This window comes from Suillus discolor, assembly GCF_016758755.1.
Source record: "Suillus discolor strain FC423 chromosome Unknown F5147scaffold_66, whole genome shotgun sequence".
In the NCBI taxonomy this organism is placed as follows: Eukaryota; Fungi; Basidiomycota; class Agaricomycetes; order Boletales; family Suillaceae; genus Suillus; species Suillus discolor.
The window spans coordinates 74,712-94,371 of NW_024541313.1; the positions used below are offsets into that span (position 1 = coordinate 74,712).

At 45.8% G+C, this 19,660-nt stretch overlaps 7 protein-coding genes across 7 annotated transcripts; 6 read left to right on the forward strand and 1 right to left on the reverse strand.

Moving 5' to 3' along the window:
• Nucleotides 1-213: 213 nt before the first annotated feature.
• Nucleotides 214-1,790, forward strand: F5147DRAFT_715337 (uncharacterized protein). Its single transcript, XM_041438535.1, is given in 7 exon segments — nucleotides 214-444; nucleotides 495-750; nucleotides 806-837; nucleotides 883-887; nucleotides 898-976; nucleotides 1,027-1,346; nucleotides 1,410-1,790. 7 exon segments carry the CDS (start codon nucleotides 291-293, stop codon nucleotides 1,638-1,640), a joined length of 1,077 nt encoding a protein of 358 aa, XP_041288475.1. The 5' UTR covers nucleotides 214-290; the 3' UTR covers nucleotides 1,641-1,790.
• A 486-nt stretch (nucleotides 1,791-2,276) lies between these two features.
• On the forward strand, nucleotides 2,277-4,056 carry F5147DRAFT_763408 (uncharacterized protein; the record flags this gene model as incomplete). Its single annotated transcript, XM_041440637.1, has 11 exons — nucleotides 2,277-2,687; nucleotides 2,862-2,886; nucleotides 2,942-3,007; nucleotides 3,059-3,126; nucleotides 3,192-3,245; nucleotides 3,301-3,395; nucleotides 3,424-3,520; nucleotides 3,549-3,677; nucleotides 3,726-3,739; nucleotides 3,792-3,840; nucleotides 3,975-4,056. The coding sequence occupies exons 1-11, from the start codon at nucleotides 2,635-2,637 to the stop codon at nucleotides 4,054-4,056; spliced, it is 732 nt and encodes a 243-aa protein (XP_041288476.1). The 5' UTR covers nucleotides 2,277-2,634.
• Nucleotides 4,057-8,387: 4,331 nt separating this feature from the next.
• On the reverse strand, nucleotides 8,388-8,630 carry F5147DRAFT_549150 (uncharacterized protein; the record flags this gene model as incomplete). Its single annotated transcript, XM_041430379.1, has 1 exon — nucleotides 8,388-8,630. A coding segment is annotated over one exon (243 nt), but the record flags the coding sequence as incomplete, so codon positions are not given.
• A 933-nt stretch (nucleotides 8,631-9,563) lies between these two features.
• F5147DRAFT_747487 (uncharacterized protein) lies at nucleotides 9,564-12,705 on the forward strand (the record flags this gene model as incomplete). The annotated part of the gene is made up of 10 exons (XM_041439956.1): nucleotides 9,564-9,915; nucleotides 9,969-9,970; nucleotides 10,163-10,336; nucleotides 10,391-10,672; nucleotides 10,723-10,831; nucleotides 10,936-11,052; nucleotides 11,214-11,401; nucleotides 11,447-11,567; nucleotides 12,423-12,536; nucleotides 12,671-12,705. 10 exons carry the CDS (start codon nucleotides 9,564-9,566, stop codon nucleotides 12,703-12,705), a joined length of 1,494 nt encoding a protein of 497 aa, XP_041288478.1.
• Nucleotides 12,706-13,083: 378 nt separating this feature from the next.
• F5147DRAFT_524147 (uncharacterized protein) lies at nucleotides 13,084-13,296 on the forward strand (the record flags this gene model as incomplete). The annotated part of the gene is made up of 1 exon (XM_041429958.1): nucleotides 13,084-13,296. A coding segment is annotated over one exon (213 nt), but the record flags the coding sequence as incomplete, so codon positions are not given.
• A 661-nt stretch (nucleotides 13,297-13,957) lies between these two features.
• Nucleotides 13,958-14,338, forward strand: F5147DRAFT_583668 (uncharacterized protein; the record flags this gene model as incomplete). Its single annotated transcript, XM_041431739.1, has 1 exon — nucleotides 13,958-14,338. A coding segment is annotated over one exon (381 nt), but the record flags the coding sequence as incomplete, so codon positions are not given.
• A 776-nt stretch (nucleotides 14,339-15,114) lies between these two features.
• On the forward strand, nucleotides 15,115-18,132 carry F5147DRAFT_656388 (uncharacterized protein; the record flags this gene model as incomplete). Its single annotated transcript, XM_041434108.1, has 16 exons — nucleotides 15,115-15,167; nucleotides 15,221-15,332; nucleotides 15,380-15,463; nucleotides 15,517-15,648; nucleotides 15,696-15,803; nucleotides 15,868-16,118; nucleotides 16,230-16,305; nucleotides 16,624-16,659; nucleotides 16,717-16,730; nucleotides 16,751-16,778; nucleotides 16,809-16,888; nucleotides 17,019-17,144; nucleotides 17,241-17,339; nucleotides 17,625-17,743; nucleotides 17,924-17,998; nucleotides 18,041-18,132. 16 exons carry the CDS (start codon nucleotides 15,115-15,117, stop codon nucleotides 18,130-18,132), a joined length of 1,485 nt encoding a protein of 494 aa, XP_041288481.1.
• Between the last annotated feature and the right edge of the window lie 1,528 nt (nucleotides 18,133-19,660).

A 19,660-nucleotide genomic window follows, 5' to 3' on the forward strand; every position in this document is an offset into this window, starting at 1 on the left:
AAATTCTGGTCAATCAATACTTATGAAGAGTTGTAGAGTCAATATTGGCAGCACTCTGCCAACAATAGCCCGGCCCCGGATCAGTGCCCTGATGTGCGGTGCCTGATACCTACCGTAATTGAAGAATCATTGGCAATTACTACTTATGGCCGCTGGCATACCACGCAAATATTCACAACATGATGCGCGTTGATACTTAACATGAATTTCGGACTTATCCATGTAACCCAACGTTGCATTTCCCCAGTTGTTCCCTGCTAATTACTGTTCTCTTGGTTCAAGTTATTGTCATGGGCAGTCGGCCAGTTGATCTCGGACTCCCTGTATTCTCCGGCCAGTTGGCACTGACCAAATCTGGTGTCACGTTATCCGACACTCCGCAAACAAATTTATGGCTCGAACGATCTCGTCTCGATGGAATGATGTTAGGCGGAGTGTCCTACGGTGCGTTTTTGATCAAAATACGACATTTCAGGAATTAATACACGTACTAGGCATATTCGCTCTCCTTACAGTACAAGCCGCGGCTGCTCTGATGCAACGTCCTCGATATGGTGGAAAAATCGCAAATAATCGCATCGTACTTCTTTTTTACATTTTCATCACGTTCGTGCTGGGGACGATAAGCTATGCTGCGGACGCGAGATATACAGAAATGATTTGGATAGACCTTCGCGATACACCTGGTGGTCCGGTCGAGCTAATCGAGAACGCACTGAAGTATCGCATAAACATTGTAGCACTTGCCGCGTAAGCTCCCTGCTCATCCCACCTTCAGGCCTCTAGTATTGACATCTAGTCCTAGTTATTTTATCATGGGCTGGTGTATGCAAGCTTGCTTGTAAGCTGGATAGTTCGCCATTTAAACTGGCGCAAACCTGATGCTTGAGATACTAGCTTCATCGATGTTTTATAATTTGGTGTCGGGAAAGATCGGTGATGGTCCCAATGATCACCTTCTTCATTGCCATGATTGGTGCAGTATACCATTTACCAAGCGAGAGTCATCACTGACATCTTCAGCAGCAGTGTCTGTTCTCATCCTGATCCAGGCGAGCACCGGGACCAAATTTTTCAAGATGAACACCATGCTTCTCTACTTCTGCATGGAAGTAGGGTTCACTCTAATTTATACGATTCTTGTGACGAATCGTTTACTCACCATGCGAAGCCGGATGAAGCAGGCCGTGGCCCAATATAATTCTAGCACCTATGATACCGTCGTGCTCATGCTCATCGAGTCCGCCATGCTATACTCTGTTTTCTGCGTGATTCTTATAGTTTCCATTGCGTCGAATTCTGACGGCGTCTCCAATCTATTCAACTTTTCCATTACCAGTGTTCAGGTAAGCAGACAAAAGTCTATGTAGCATGCGTCTCTGATACTAACTTGAACATGTGGAATCTAGGGCATTTCTCAACTGCTCATCATCATCCGTGTAGCACGGGGACGGGCAATCACACGCGAGTGGTCGACCCGCGTTACTGCAACATCTGCAGCGCCTACGTCTATAGTATTTTTATCAGATATAACAGATGGAGTCAACATGGAGCGAATGGACACTCCAGAGCAGGATGGCGTACCATTGTACTCTGTTCAATCGGCGAAGGCAGCCAAAGCTGAAGCGTGTATAGCATGACCTTGACCTGGTGTAAAGCTAGTTTATTTATGTATTGTACTTCAACTTCATTTATATTTGCTACTAGAGCTTATAACCTATCGAAAGTCTTTGCTATTACGATAGGGATCACCCGTCATTATGCACAATTTCATGGACAATTGACTCCTCGTCAGCTCAGAAGCAGAATTTCGAATTACCCATCTTGCGACTCGACGGAGCCTCTTTGATATTTCATCACCCCCCTTCTCCCAATTCTGCACCGCCGTTAGCATTCAAGCGTTCATTTTTTACAGATATGAGTGTCTGAAGATGAATAAGGCCATGACTCACGCAAAGGATACTATTAATAGTGTTGGACACGATCAAACATTGAGCGGATAGCTACAGAGCACTGGCAGGACGTGTTCTTCTTCGGTATACGTAAATGTGCCGTAAAGGTATGCGTGAAGTTTGTGTGAATTTATAGTCTGTATGAGTCGAAGAAGTCGAAATCAATACATTCATGCAGGCTTGTTTCAGATATCGATGTCATTGTCCGCCTCCACTCATGAATTCATGATCCGCACGCTACATGTACATACCTGTCCAATAAATTCAGTTTATTCATCAATTACCCGCACTCCGGGCCCCGGCGTAAGCGACCGCCGACTACGTACCGGCCATCTCTAGTAAACATGCGGGTTATCAAGTTCGTGTCACCAGCCAACACCCGTCGTCGTCAGCTCAATGACAGGCATCTTCGACCTTGTCTTCCTCATCAGATATGTCAGCGCTCGTGTATGAGAATATCGGCATGTCAGGCAGAGGGGAGGGTTATGCTTACCTGCTGCATCCGCTGTTATAGCATGATACGCAGAAGGGAGCAGCAGAGGGAAAATATGCGGCGTGGATTGGGAGTATCATTTCGGATGGTGCCCACAGCTGATGTCTTCCGCCACGCATCTTTTCCCGTGTCCATTTCATAAAGTGGACTCAACAGTCCATCCGTCCGGCTTACGAAGGCAGTCGCAGGATGGCCCAACTGCAAAGCGATACGCTGATCGCCAACACTGTTCGATTTCTTGTGTCAGTATCATAACTCGACCCCATCGAAAGATCAGGATTTTTGTCCATGTCTTGATTTGTACACGAGAATGCTGATACTGGGCGACGTCGGACGTTATCATAATGGCCGTCGGTCGCAGCAAGCTCAGATCTCACACGGAATTCAGCTTGTTAGACTGATTAGAAAGGTTGAAGGTTCCGAATTCTTGTTATAGGAAAGGTATCTGGTTTTCTCCCATATCAGACCAGTGTTGATGACGTGCTTTTACTAACAGACTGGCGTTGACCAGTCATCACTGATCAACCACGTATTTGGAGCGGACGAAACGGCGGAAAACACGGTGAGCTGAACGCGACGCTTCAACTAGCACAACTACTCATACTGCCAATAGATCATTGCGCGCGATAAGCCAGGCGAAGCCAGCATCGACCATGAGTTCATCTCACCGCAGAACGACAGGTATGTTCTCCACGATAGCATAGGTTTTGAACCAGGGGAAAAAGACAACCTGAGAATAGTCCAAGATTCATTGACCATCGGAGGGACATGTCTCCACAACATCAGTTGCATGCTGTTTGGTAGAGATTCTATTTCAAGCACTCCGTTATGGTGGACTGACAAAATACATGGAAGGCTTTGTTTTCAAATACCCCGTGCAAGTGCACATTTGCTAGAGACGGGAGCAGAGGAATTCCTCACATTGAAACGTGATGGAACGCTGGGAAACAGTAAGTAAATCGATGACTATACCTTTAGCGACAAATTCATACAAGAACTCGCAAAGAACAAAGCAGAAGCCGAGGTACTCTAGTGTGTACCAATACCCTGACGGGTTCATGCGTGCCTCTGAAATGTAACATTGCAGCCGAAGATTGTTATAGGGAGACCCTTGCCCACCTGATCCAGATAACTGAAAACTGCGTCGGTCAGCATTCTACGCCCGAGGCTGTGATGATGACCTCCATCGCTCGGCGAGTACATCCTATACTCAAAATAAAAGCATTAATTAAGTGAGTCTTACTTGCTTCATTCTTATCTCATGATTTACGCAGTGTCAGGGCTGGTAAGAAAAGTCTGTCCCAGTTTCGCGTTCATGATACAACCTAAATTTTCATGTCTTGCAGGATATCGTCAAGCGCTTGTGTCATGCCCAACGTTCAAGAACCGCAAGATGTGAGATGGTCTATATGTGCTTCACACTGACATCGTCGATGTGTGGAACTTCCGCGACCCTCATAAGGTGATGGCTATCTTATTTGTCGTCGTTGCATCCGATCTAACGTGATTTGTACGTAGTACTTGCACAGCCAAGTGTTCAGCGCAATGATGATGAACATGGTCGATAAGATAGACGTTGGACCGACAGCTGATCCCACCAAGACCGCGTAAGCTGGTCTTTTATGTTACAGATAAATTTCATCTCAATGAATATTTGCACCAATCGCAGCAAGTGCCGTACTTGTTGTATGGTTTACGATATATACCAAACATCGTACGGAGAGGTGTTGTTAAAAGGAAAGCCAGCTATGTCGAAGATCCTGTCACGCTACAACATTGATTCAGAGACCTTTGAGCATGAGTGACGAAAATGGGCCGTACCTGAGCTTGTGTACAACCATGATTGTTTGCAATTTATCACGATGCTTCATGTCTATCAGTCATGTCAGAAACCTGAGCTAAGTATTTAGGTCTCTGAGGCTAGCTTCATCTTTATCTTATTTTCAAAATAGTGAAGAGTAGATATCGGAAGTATCGATGAGATTCACGAGAATGAACACCAACTTCTCAATTTCGTCGCTGCGCAGGGTCACTGCGGGGTCAAATGATGAAGCGATGAAGAGGTTGGGTTATACTAGATGGTCCCACGAGTCCGTGTGTCCCAAGAGTCCGCGCATTGACTCTAGCACACGCAATTCTGCACAGAATCCTTATCCATGATAGATCTGGATTCGACCAAACATAATACACACTGCCATATATTTTTTTTGAAGAAAATCGAAGTAGATCTTGTTCCATGGGCAACTTATCAGTGCGAGAGGCATAGAAGGCTCACTCTAAAGGTCAGATCTCCACATATAATTCTGGAATATTGTGAGATGGTTATATACATGATTAGAGAATACTAAAACAAATTTATTCGGGGCACATGCTTGTCAGGATCATCTGCGATGAAGAAATAAGCCCCAGACGTGACAATCTGCCCAAAGCGTTACATAGAGACTGTGTAATCAAAACTCCGCAATGCCGAAATGCTTTACACATGCACAACTTCACAACATTTAAACGGTGCGAATTCTGCGGAGCGTGAAAAGGCATCGCGGCAGACGTGTGACATAGTGTGACGAAGTGCGCGAACTCTAGGGAAAATGCACTTTTCTGCGCGGTAACTCTCCGCTGGACTCAACACGTCAATTTTCGAAAAAAAAACTAGCAGACGTTGTACTTTCGATGTCACGCTATCGAACTGTCAAAGAATTAATTTTGTTTGTTTGTGCGATGTGGAGTAATAACCGTTTTGCCAAAAATGCGCGAACTCCCGTGGACATCTAGTAATACAATGTTTATAATTGAACACACCTGCAGGTTCTACCGAATTTTCTGCCATCTCATTGCAATAGCTATAGCAATTCTGCCAAATCGATGAGAATTGTGCTCATAAGTATATGCAGGATATGAAAGCTGGCCGTCGTCCTATAGTGTTTCTTCATTCTCAGAGATATCGTTCGAGATCTCCCTCTCAGAATATTCCATAACACCTCGCACAGAAAATGCGTTTCTCCCTCGTCGTCGTCGTGTTCGACCCGGGGTCAAACTTGCATCACAGATCTCGATTGCTGCACTACTGACTTGGCCTGTTATGATGATGGCATGAGTATGAGCAGGTCGCTGTGCAACCAGGATTCAACCACATGACTCACCTGCACGCCTTAGGGCGATTGCTACTGCGAGTACTAGTCAATCGAAAATCGAGCTGGCAGCCCGAGCAGCACGTCGCGACAGTGAGTCACGTTTCTGCTTTCGCTTTGGTATCATGATTGATGGTACATACCTAGTCGCTTGTCGTTGTGTAGCATTCATGTGGCTTGAGGGCGGTCGATTACAGAGCGGTTGACCTGCGTTGCTGTGGCATCTACATCTATAACATTCTAGGGGACTGTGTTAGACACGATCAAACATTGGGTGGGTAACTATGCTAGAGCAGGGATAGGTACCTGGGCTGTTTGCTCTCAGTATTCTGAACTGTCCCAACCTCTCCTCGCCTAGTCTTGCGCAAGCCCAGCTGATGCGCTGAATAGTTCCTCGTTACAAGAATGATGCTTGTAATCTTGTAATATTGAGTTCGTCTTGTTATACTCTGGCCTCGCTATTTTGTCGTTGCGCAGGGTCACTGCATATTCAAATGATGAAGTGATGACTGAGAGATTGGGTCACGACACAATGTTTGTAATTCAACACACCTGCAGGTTCTGCCAAAATTTCTGCCATCTTAGCAACAACAATTGGGCCAAATCGATCAGATACGTGTCCGTCAATATAAAAGCTGGCCGTCCTCCTATAATGATTCTTCATCCTCAGAGATATCATCCGAGATCCCCCTCAGAATATTCCATAACATCTCGCACAGAAAATGTGTTTCTCCCTCCTCGCCGTTGTTGTTGCTTTGACAGCATCTATGTCTGTCAGTGCATGTGGGAACACGGGTCAATATTGCACTATAAGTTCTGATTGCTGCGATGACATGATTTGTTACGATTATGGAGTGAGTATGAGCAGGTCGCTGTGCAACTAGGATTCAACCACAAGACTGACCTGTGCGCCTTAGAGCGGTCGTAACTGCCAGGGATAGTCGGTCGAAGGGTCGAGCGCTCAACCGGAAGCCAGAGCGGGGCACCGCGACAGTGAGTTATGTTTCTGCTTTCGCTTTAGTATCATGGTTCATGGTGCAATATCTAGTTCGCCAACCAGCACTCTGTTGTTTTAGACAAATTTTAGTACTGCTCGAGCAATGTGGGTGTTTGAATTTATCTGAAAATGATCGGCTGTGCCTAGTCTTGCTTGCGGTCCACTGAGCTTGAGTTTGAGTGGTTGTCGAAAGTTCGAAAGACTCGGTATACCTAGTCGCTTGTCGTTGTGCAGCATTCATGTAGGAGAATCACAGAGTGGTCGACCTGTGTTGTTGCAGCACGCCATCTACATCTATAGCATTCTCGGGGACTGTGTTGGACACGATCAAACATTGAGCGGATAGCTATATGAGAGCAGGACGGTGTTCTTCTCCTTCGGTAAATGTGTATGCTTGAAGTTCGTGTGAATTTATGGTCTGTATACATACCGCGAAGTTCCGGACGTACTATCATTCCCTGTACACGGCCAAACGTGGTTTTTGCTTTACCTAACATTTGACGGAAGTTCAATTGTGTACCTCAGTCCGGTCGCAATTAAGCACGCAAGGAACCAATTAAAAATATATAGACCAATGGTCCTAGCGATACAATTTTTTGCCTGTATTAAGAACCAGTGTTTTGAAGGGCCTAAGAAAGGTCTGGCAAACAGTGATAGCACCCGCAAGTGATGTAGACATGTCACTGTAATATAAACCTTAATGTGATGCTCAGCTCATGAGGTCAACAAGTCATTGCTCGAATATCTGGCGAACATCAACACTGAGGTCTAGGTGACCACTATAGTAGATCTAATGCAGATTGCTTGGTTGTTGTGATTTCAGCTCAGTGCTGAGACCCGCTCAGTAATAGTAAGCTCAAGCATTGCATTGCAAATTTTGAAACAGATTGATTTTTGGCCAGAAGGATGGGAGAAAATAATACATGCATTGTCCTATTCTATGCGTAAATAAGGTCGACACAAAATACATGGGTATGAGGTACATGGATGAATGTAGGAATCAATATTCCTGAAAGAGAGGAAGCGGGTATAGCATAGTTGCGAGATCATGAAATTTTCTCCACACACTGTTATGCTGACCGTTGGTCGGCGTGTGCGAACTAGGATAGGTCTTCTTAGCGACGGCTCGAGTGAGCCTACTGAAGCTAAGGGTGGTTCTCGGCTTGACGGAACGTCAAGGGTTCCTCCGGTGATCTCAGTAAGATGGCGCTCGTCGAGATACAGGGCTAGCGGATACGGCTAAGAAGCGGGGACCGACTTAGAAGTGCGGTCTTAGGCAGCTGAGCTGGGAGGCTTAGCTGAACAAGTTCTGGGATGAACCTAGTAGATTAAAGTAAAGTCTAAGTACAATAATCTGTCTACTTATATGTGCTACATGTAAGTGTTCAAGCTCAGTCAGTAATCTATAGTATATCTAGGATCTATGATAACAAGACGTGAGGGTCAGATAAGGTACATGAGGCTTAACCTCTGATCAAGCATGCAGCGCCAAGTGCGACTGCGCATAAGTACATGAGGCGCCAAGGGCACTCCGGATCTTCATGAAGCGACATGTGGTATACATGCGCTGATCTAGGGTGACCATGAGGCGTACAGCCTCCATGGATCAGGTACAAGGCCATCTAGGCCAGGGGTGGTGTCACAGCAGTCCAGACCACTGTCTTTCTAAGTGCAGGCGGCGTGCCGCCGCGTCGGGAGTCTAGCAGAGCGGGGGGCTGGCATAGGCAGAGCTGGGGCTCCAGTAGGTGTTACGGATGCCTGTAACACACACCAGTCCGGACGTCGTCGGGCGATCACTCACTGCCTGAACCAAAGTCAGACATCCAATAGGTGATAAACTCGCCCTCCATGCCAATCTTTGGGTCCCACAGTGGCCATTCTCGGTGCAGAAATCCAGGAAATGCTGCAACAAATGCCATCCAAAAAAATTCACGGCCCCACAACCACACATCTGAACGTGTCAAAGAAATATTGTTCACAAGCCAATCTTGAATGGTATCGGCAAGCACTGCCCAAGTCCGACCATTGAGGTGATTGAAGCTGGGTGCAAGAGGAAAGAAGGGAAAGCTGCCCTACATATAATGTTATCATTGACGTATCTGTGTGGGCAGTCCAATTACCTCTGGTAGACTATTCAATGATGGGCGGACCGCTCAAAGCAACATGTAGGCTGATACATTCTACAATGGGTGAAATTTGACTGGCATATGCTTCAGGAATATGGATAGAGACTTTTAGTGGCTGAAATTTTTTGTGAGATGGAAGACGACGCAAAAAAAACATTGACTGACAATAAATGTGGGTGGGTTTTGCAACTGTGACTGTATGTTTCCGACAAAGCGGATAGATAAGCAAAGAGAGGCAAGACTAAGTCCATTTTCATCGTATACCGTATCGACATGGAGAGTATCCGTGCTGGCTCTTGTAAGAGACATGGTTGCCAGAGGTTTGAAGGTGTGTTGAAACAATGTTGCAAGTTGCTGTTGGTCATCATGTGAGTTCAAGTTCTGCTTCATCACAATCAACGATCGATCAATCCAAATTCTGCCACCGGATCACTCATGCCCTTGACCTCACTGGACCTCACCAGCATGCTGAACATGTGTAGATGCTCATATAAGAGCATATGAATACTCTTGTGCGGGCACCTATCCATGTTCATTTTCTCAATCATTCAAGTCAAACAGTAAAACGTTAGAGCCTCACCAATGCAGCCGAAGAAGAAAACTGTAGACTTGGATCCTTTTGGTCAGTCTTATGTCAAAGCCTTCAAATGTAAACTAATTTTATTTGCAGTGTATGCACAAGCCAGCGAGACGGGCCATGTTATATGCAAGGTGTGCCCAAAGCTAAGGGATACCATCCTGACAATGCGCCAATGTCACATTGCTGCCCATGACTGAACAAAGAAGCACCAACGGAATCTCTCACATGCACTGCACCGTAGCCATGCAACCCCTCCACCCGGTTTTCAGCCCAACATCGACTTCAACATGCTTGAGCCATCCGACCTGACCTTACACGATGAACCTTCTTGGGGCCAGCCACCTTCTGATCCTATGTCTGAAAATGTGACACCTCCACTGACAGATACTATAAATGACGATGCGGAGGATGACGAGTCTTACTTCCCGATCAAGGAGCTGTGGCATGGCACAGCGTCAGCATGCACATTTTTGCATGTGGACTACTATGAAGAGATGCAGGCAGCTCTTCAGCGAGGAGAGTCGCTGTTTTCCTGTCCCTTACCCCCCAGCTCTGATGAGCTGGGTATGGAGACAGATGATATTGACATGAACCTTGATGATGGTCTCGAGCCGGACAATCATGGAATAGACCTTTCAGGTACGTACAGTCTGTTTTACATTCACACATTCCATTATTAATGCTACGGCCAGGTGTATCCCCAGAAACTGATGGCCCAGCTTCAAACTCGGAGGTTCCTCTGGATGCACCGACTTTTCCATGGGCGACAACATCTGTAAGTTCTGTCATTCTCCCAATAGCTACACTCACATTAACTCTAAAAGCAGGAATTTATCACGCATCTTCTCTTTAGCTCACCCCATCTTCGATTCTCCGAAGCACAAAGAAGGCCATTCTGAATTGGGCAACTGCGCTCGGGGCAACAGGTGTCCCCTCACTTCATAGTCTCCGGAAGGCACAGGATAGGATCAAGGAACTCGTTGGAAACCCGACTGAGAAAGTTACTGCGGCCTCTGGCAATATTTTTTATATCAACTCGGTAGGCAAGGCCATCACAAAAGTAAGTCTTGGAACTAGTATCGTCAATGCGCGTTGGCTCACTTGTTGATCTTAGGATTATTCCAATCCACTCACGCAACTGACTAAGTGGGACTACCCCGAGGATGGTCAAGGTCGAATGTCGCAGATTCACCATGGCGAGAAAATGCTTCATGGTCTTCCCGACAATCTTGCAACACCGAGTGTTCATGTTGACGGGAACATATTCTTTGTCGATGAGCTCCTCCAACAAATGTCGAAAGACTATTTTATTCCTAAGAAGTTCTTTCAGGCGCAGGTATCTGCTGACCATGACGCTGAAATATTGTCTTTGGGACATTCTGTCACTTGGACAGAGGTAAGATCATTCTAATCATGTGACTTTGACTCATCCAGCATTGTATACAGGAGGGATTTTCAGTTGATCCTGAACAGGTCATCACACCAGTATCAACGTTCTCGCGCACCTTCAAGGATATTCAAGCTTGCTCTAAGGAGTTTTCATGCGGCTTTACAGGTGAGCTCGTATCATGCTCATCTTGATATTACTTGATGCACTATCTCAAGATTCGTCTTCTTCGCATGCCCATCTCATGCCAAATCCCCTTCGGGAGAAATCAGGTGGCCGCATGGTCTTAAGCGTCCCGCTCATCGTCTTCATGGATGATGTATCGGGAAATATCTCAAAGCAGTGGAATAAACACCACGTCGTATATATGTCGAATGCTGCCATGCCCTGTGAAATGCTTGAAAAAGAATTTTGCATCTGATTTGTGTCGTCATCACCCCACGCGACTCCCTTGGAGCTCATGCGAGCTGTGACGCAATCTATTCAGTATGTATGCTATTATATCAACTACTTGTGTCTGATGGGGATCATGCGCTCAGAAAGGCTGCAGATAACGGTGTTATTGCGTGGGATTGTAAATACCACGAAGAAGTCATGCTCATCCCTCACAGTATCTTCACGGCAGGCCGAAGAATGCAGCCATGGCGGGCTGAGGTGCAATTTTTTTGCCGGACGTGCAAAGTTGGTGGCATGACTGTAGACAAGAAGTCTGATGCGGGTTACTGTAGTATATTCAAGGTTCATCCAGACATTCTGTGTGTTTCTAAACTAATGTACTTATAGTCCGCTGAACTTCGAACACCAGAGGAAACGCTGGCGCAGGTAAAAGAGCAGGTCGAGCTTGCAAAACTGCCTGGTGGAACCACCAAAATTCAGAGTGCTGTGGCATCAACAGGGACCCAATGTAGAGACTCATGCCTCTCATTGTGCAATATGGCAGTTTTCACTGGGGAGTACATGGCACGAACTTGTAGCATCACTCTGTGTGCTACCTGCAGCTATCTCTATATGAGGCGCAGCTTTCCCGCGCAACGCGCGCCATGCGCGCGTACCTTTCCTGCGCTTCACGATGTATATGCGCGCGCGCTTTCCCGCGCTGTAGCGCCCTATAGCGCCAGCCATCCGGAAGCATCCATCCACTGTCCACCAAGTTCCCTAGTGCGTATATTTCCATTTCTCACATTTGCATATCGTTCCATCTTTATTTTTATCATGGACCCTTACTTACATATATCTTTACATACCTTACTCGGTAGCGCTTCGGCTCCGCATGACAGCGCTTAGGCGCCATACTTAAGCGCCAGCAGTACATACTTAAAAAAAACTTACTCTCCCACCAGAACGACAGAGGACTTACTGGTTACTACCCACTGTTCACCTAGCAGAACATAGTAGAAATCTATTTGTTTACACCTCGCATCTCTCTTCTCTTGTCTTACATCATATCATCACTTAAGCAAACTCACTCTTACTCTCTCTCGTATCTGTATACACGCGCACACTTTCCCACGCTTCGCGCCATACACGCGCGCATTCCCGCGCCTTGCGCACACCTGCGCTTTCTCGCGCTTCGCATTGGCCAACCAGTAGCGCTTTCAGCGCATACCTCTAGATCCTTGCTGCACTCGCTTCCCCTTTAGGGTCGAACGCACTTGTCGTCTCAAGTATAGCAGACTAGGCAACGCACGACCTTACAACAATTATAGATACAGTCAGGAGCATTGTTCGTGCCTCGCTGTATCGTTGAACCTTCACCGAGATGCAGCTACATCGGCGATCATAAATTGCCTTCTTGAGCTTGGAAAACAGCTTCGCAAACGTGAGGCCGGGAAGCCTCCCATTTCTGAAGCAGATGTTTGTGTACAGCTTGACCGTGAGCTTGAGGCTGCGCTAAATGGTTATTCGCTTGATGATCATATCAACCCACTTCTTGGTATGCCAAGTGTCAATGTTCATCAAGACACGCCCACGGAAATCCTACATACTGTCCTTCTCGGTGTCGTCAAGTACTTCTGGGGCCAGACAGTATGGATACTCGATAAAAATCACTTGCTCAATACATTCCAGATGCGACTGGAATCTGTCAACAAGGAAGGCTTGAATTCACCGACTCTTGGAGCAGAGTACATCTGCTGTTTCAAAGGAGGTTTGATTGGCAAGCATTTTAAGAGCCTTGCACAGGTAATGCCATACCTGATCTACGACCTTGTTCCACGCTCAGTTCTCGATGGTTGGACTGTGATTGGCAAGCTCGTGGTGCTTCTCTGGCACACGGTAATTGAGAATACTGAAGATTACCTGGTGCATCACACTCTCATCTTCAAAAGTAGTTATTGTCTCATTCATATTTTAAGGCCAATCTATCATGGACGATCGATGACTTTCTCAGTATCAGCGCTAAATGTGCACCCAGTATCCTCATCACGAAGGCAAAGTTCCACTTCCTCCTCCACCTTCCAGCTTTCATACAGCACTTTGGGCTGGCGATTCTGTTCTCAACTGAGCGCTTCGAGTCATTTAACCATATTTTCCATCTATCATCAATCTACAGCAACCGTCAAGCTCCCAGTTGTGATACTTGTCATACCTTTGGTGGCTTTGATGTTGTCAAGCACATCATAACTGGAGGTTTCTGGTGTGACCTGAAGACACGGAAATGGGTGCATGCTGGTAACAACATCACTGCGTACATGGCCACACACCCTGAACAACGCCGCTTGATAGGCTTACCCACCACAAATGAAAAACCAGTCGGTAAGTAATGTTTCAATCACACTCAAACCACCTGTTAATGTCCTGGTAGGATTAGTTCATTTGCCAACTCACAAGGATGCGGGGGGCAAAGTCCCACCAGTTGAATGGTGTTCGACACAGACCACACTTCTTCCTCCTGGAAAGCATCAATTCCCTGTCGCCTCGCTTTTTTACAAGTGTGATTCCTTCATAGTGGCAGATCACAGCAGTGCGCCGCTGGGGAGCCATGTCATCATGAGGCATAATCAGATGTGTTTGGATGAGGTAAGCAATGATATATTGCAAAGCGGCATCTTACTAAGTGTTGCTTCTCTGTTCTAGCTCTCTATCGGCAAAGTCATTGAAATACTCGTGCCACACCAAGGACGCATCACAACACATGTCGTCATTCAGTGTCTCGAATTCTCGTCAGCTGAACTACACCCTCAATTACATGTGCTGTGCCTCAGATTTCCGGACATTGACGATATTGCTGTCCTTACACCCAATGTAAGTCTTATTTTCATTGCTCTTTGTGCGCATACTGAGAGTTTACATAAGGAAATATTGTGTGTTGTCAACATTCAACATGACTGCGCATCGTCTGGAGCAAACTGTGGCATCCGGAATGTGCAAGAGCGGCAGGAGCACATCATCACAATGAGACTCCAGCAGCTCGTTTATCATGCACCTACTAACACCTACTTCCTCAATACCCACGCGCTTCACAATTACCAACACATCTCAGCTCTACTTCCACCGGATATACGCGCCCAGATCAGCATGCCATGTATATCGGATCACCAGGCTGTACGTCTCCATGCTGCAGCACTCGTGCGCCAAAAGAAGGCATCGGACAGTGCTAATCCCATCGACCCAGAGAAAGCGAGGGAGAATGACCCACCCCTGGCCTTTGATCATAGCGCAAGCAAAGCCACGTGAATGAAAGGCAAGGGTAAAGTAGTGCTGAAGAAGAAGCTTGTGACTGGCCCAGATCTGGGACCCTCTGATCTTGCATCTCAATTGCAATGCCCGCAGCAGGTCTATAGCACCCCGCCAGCTGGTGCTATGTTACAAAATGAAGCCTCGTTTTCATGATCTGACATCCTCGCTTATTTGCCCTCAGGAACTCTACAGCCGCATGGCTACTGGCAGATGCACGTGGGCCCTTCTGAACCAGCTCGTCTGCAACATCAAGGGCATGCTCCACCAACCGATAACTTTACTCACACTTCATATCCACCTCAAGATTTTAGTCAATTATCTGTCGTGCAGCACATGCCCCCCCACCTGCCCGCTGCAAGTGGTATTCCAGGTCATTTTCTTCATAATTTCCGCACTTATGATGGACAATAGACATTTTAATATTTACTTTCAATACAAACTACAAACTACATCGATTACTATAAGTATGTCTGTTGTTGTGTCTCGTTCCTTTGCCCTGCGCTGAGTTGATCCTCACTAAATGGCTCATCCAAGTCTGTTGACACAATTCAGACTCCTCCAAGCACCAGCTGCTGCCCTGCATGGTTCTTCCGCTCCAGTCGCTGGTCTTGTGAATGCCAGGGAAAATACTCCCACGACAGACTTGGTGGCCGACTGCAGGGCCACAAGTTTGAGTCCCCCCACAACTCCAGCAAGACGCCCATGAAGTGATTCAGCAGACAATGATATTGACAGTGAACATAAAAGAAAATGGCTCAAACAATTTGCTACCGATGCTTGCAAGGCCCATGGCCTGCCTGACAATGCTTTGGATGACTTTCTCAATGTAAGTCACTAATATAATGATCTCTAAACATTGACTGACCAGTCCAATGCCAGGTCAAGTCCTGTCAAGGAGATGTTCTTAAATTTGATGGCAACCCTGCTCGCAATGCAAAGGGCCGCCAAACGATCTGCAAGTCAGGACTTTATTGCTTCGGATGATTTCAAGGTAACTGCCCGAACTTTCGTGTGATTCATGGCTCATCGTGGTTCAAGGGTATCATGAAAGATAGATTACGTGCATGTTTGCTATCACCAAACCTGACAGGATATGTCCTTGAGCTTGCAGACAATGTCATTGTGAGCATGGACCTTGTGTACGCTGCTCAGTATACTAATTCACACAACTCAAGGCCTATGCAAAGAAACACCCTACGACTTTCAAAATTCCTGATGGAACTTTCGAGGATTCAGAGATGTCGGACGTGGTGACTACATTCATCGAGGAGAATTTGACCGCACAGCGGGGGAGCATGAAGCAAAAAGTACTCAACATTTTTAATGAGATTTTTCGCACTCACATGTTTCAAAGATCAATCATAGCCTCAAAACCAAGGCAAATATATCTGTCCTCGCGAAGTCTCTAGCATCAATGGGTCACGAAGTTACAGTGGCACACTGGGCGCACTTTGCCTTTCTGGTAAGCACGAGCCTCCTACTCCTGTTTTGTTCTTACCACTTCCTGACAATGTGCCATTGAACAGCGCAGTACCTTTGTCAGCTTCCAGACCGTCGTTGAGCAGGCTAAGGCCACATCGGCAGCTCAGGACAGCACTGTTGCTGTCATGGAGAACAGGGACTCTGAAGTTATTGACTCCCCCGAGGCCCCAGGTCCAGGTCCAGCCACAAGTGAGAATGAAGAACCTGATGGAGTCACAGTCGCCGATACGATAGAGAAGGCACGAACTGGGTATCAACCGAATATTGGGAATTTGTCGACCTTCTCCTTCGTGATGTCAGGCAGGAAGCTCATGCCATTGGGAAGACACCATTGGAACATGAAAAGATAGTCGAGACGTAATCGTTTTTTCTCCTTTTTCACGTCAATTATTGACAATCATTCAAGGTTTTTCACGTCATGTCTCCAAGATGACATGAAGCGATATGTGTCTACTCACTCCCTTATTCCAACTTTCGACAAAGTAACTGTTCACTGGCAGAAAGCAATTCATACTGGGCTCATTTGGTAGTGTCACCGTCTGTCTATGTATTACTATAGCCTTTGTTCCATTCAGTAGCATCTAATGCATTTATTTGTGACATTCTTTCTATGGTGTGATTATCAACACCAGCACCTGACGCAAGCAATCATACTTCCCCGTCTAACTATCAAATGTGTATCTCATATACGCATTCTCAAATATCTGTTGCGCGCCTATAAAATGTCAGAACTACCATCTACTCATGGATTGATTTGCACTAATATAACCATACAGCTGCCAATCTGAGACCTCTCACAGACCTCTGGTTCCGGTCAATCAAATCACTTGCTCATCGTATGTGTTATATTTCATCACAATGTGCTGCTAACATTATTCCTGTCAATGATGTAGCATTCTGTTTACAGGTATGTTATGCGCACAAAAGTAAGGGTAAGATTCATATTTTGCAGTATGTATGTGTAATATTTGATGAAAATGCTTAGAATTACCACATCCAGTCCCCTGTTAAGACACAAACCATCCCAAAGGTCTCACAGACCCTCCTGAGAACTAACCGTGTAATGTGTAACATTTTCATAAAATCTTTTCTAGCCCCTCGACCACATCACTTTTTCTTTTGAAAATTTTACCTATCATAGATTTATATCTCTTCTACATGGATCTGATTTTTACTGATTTTTAGAATAATGTAGTGTGATGTCGGAGCAAGTCCGAGAAAACTCAGGGTCACCCTCCAATCTGCACAATTTTGGTCACTGGCCTGTCACGCCTCGGCATAGTAGCGGCACAATCGACTTTCACTCTCAGAAGTCTTCCATGTGTCGGATTGCATTGGAAAGGCTCGAAAACGCAGATACTATTATTGACTGAGAGTATCTATTAAATACTAACAATAATAATTACTCTGAATGTAGTATTGGTGCCCTCCTGCATACACATCCTCAGTCCACACCATGCTGCCAACTCGAAAATCTGTATTGCCGTGACTCACTGGTGCAAAATAAGGGTGCCAAGTATGTGTATGTGGAGACTTGAGAGTGAGGCTGAAGTGCAGGAATGTGTTGCCTTCCTATGGTGTGAGAGAATGATACAACCAGAAGGTAGATGCTGTGTGTGCCGAGGAGGAGATTGAATTATTTGTGCACCCCCCCTGTCTGGTGTCACGTTTTCAGACTTGTTGTTGATTACACCACTGTAGCACCTTAGTGTGGGAGAGTAACTATTATTGAATTGGTTTTATGAGATCCCAAGAAGGTGCCCTTTGTGTCCCACATAAATTTTTATGAGTACCTGTGCAGGATCTTTGGGATCTGGGTGATTTGTGTTGGACAAAGGTTGCAAATTGCCACAATTTCATCTCTTGCAACTGCAACATTCAAGAATATTTTATTCTACTTGTGTGAAACATCATTTATAGGTATCCTGCATATGCCTGAATTTTTTCGAAGCCAGTTGAGCATGATGTTGAATTGTTATAACATTTTGCAAATTAGGAACCGTGGACATATTACAGGGAATGATAGTACATACCGAGCAGGAGTCATTTAAAATCGATATATTAATATTCATAAATATGTCTTTTCTCGGCGTGTCTCAGATGTTGATGACTCAGACGATGTCCAGCTCCCAGACAAATATGACCAGATCAACACTGGTCTCATTCCAGCATTATGTAATCAATAAGCAGCAACTCATTTGAAATTTATCATATCAGGCGCTTTGAAGGGGCAGCCCCCAACTTTGAATTTGAATGACCTCCCGCACACTTCATTCCATCATCGTCAGCCTCTACTCATGAATTCATAATGCTATTCATCATCCGCACGCTACATACCTGTCCAATAAATTCAGTTTATTCATCAATTACCCGAACTCTGGCGTAAGTGACTACGTACCGGCCATCTGGGCACGCAATCCCACTGGTCCAAAGGTCCTTGCCTCCGGTCCCCTTTTACAAATCATATCTCAGCTCCTTCAAGGAGAAAGGCTACCCACAGCACCAACAGTCCACATAAGCCTTTGCATCCATGGGATGGTACAAGCACCCTACATTCGCCTTCCCAGCATCCACCCGCAGGACTTCACCACGAGTGGTCCGCGCTAATGCATGCATCCACGTGGAATGGACCCAACTTCATAGCAAAAGTTAGTAAACATGGGGCTTATCAAGCTCATGTCACCAGCCAACACCCGCTGCCATCAGCTTGATGACAGGCATCTTCGACCTTGTCTTCCTCATCAGATATGTCAGCGCTCGTGTATGAGAATATCGGCATGTCAGGCAGAGGGGAGGTTTATACTTACCTGCTGCATCCGCTGTTTATAGCATGATATGCAGAAAGGAGCAGCAGAGGGAAAGAATATGGCGTGGATTGGGAGTATCATTTCGGATGGTGCCCACAGCTGATGCCTTCCGCCACGCATCTTTTCCCATGTTCATTTCATAAAGTGGACTCAACAGTCCCTCCATCCGACTTACCAAGGTAGTCACAGGATGGCCCAACTGCAAATCGATACGCTGATCGCCAACACTGTTCGATTTCTTGTATCAGTATCATAACTCGACCCCATCGATTTTTGTCCGTGTCTTGATTTGTATATGGGGATGCTGACATTTGGCGACGTCGGACATCATCATAATGGCCGTCGGTCGCAGCAAGCTCCGACCTCACACGGGATTCAGCTCATTGGACTGATCAGAGAGGCGAGTATTTTCTCATGGTCCTCTGTAGATGCTCTCTCGCACGTTGATAAGATACGGATGAAAAGGCTACAGGTTACATTGAAGACCATGGTATAAGCGTCATCCAAGGCTGCAAATTTCTCCTTAGACCTAATACAGACATCTTGTAAGTCAATTTCTCCTTTATTTCACAATGGCATCATCTCAGTCCCCCGAAAAGATGCATTTAGATTTCAGAGGATAATGCATGCGGTCGATGAAATTATTGTTTAGTGAAAACGAGAATGATGCAGTTCTAACCGTAGGCTCCAGGGATGCACAGAGCGCACGGATGATAGATCATGATATCCACCCTTGACTCATAATCCAGAGCCATAGTAAACTGCACAGTCTTTCAAAGAATGAAACTTTCAACGCGCGTCTGCTGCTTGATTTCGAAGGCTATTATCTATCCAATAGTCAGTCTTAGCTACCAACTGGTGTCACTGATGTTAACAAGAATGTCCCATATCATGTAATGCTGAAATGATAATAAATTAGATCTTGTGTTAAAAATAACGACACAAGTTGAGATAGGGTGTGGAGCAGAATCATACGTAGAGCATACCCGACCTCAATGCACTTGAATTGGACAAAGAGAACTATCAAGCC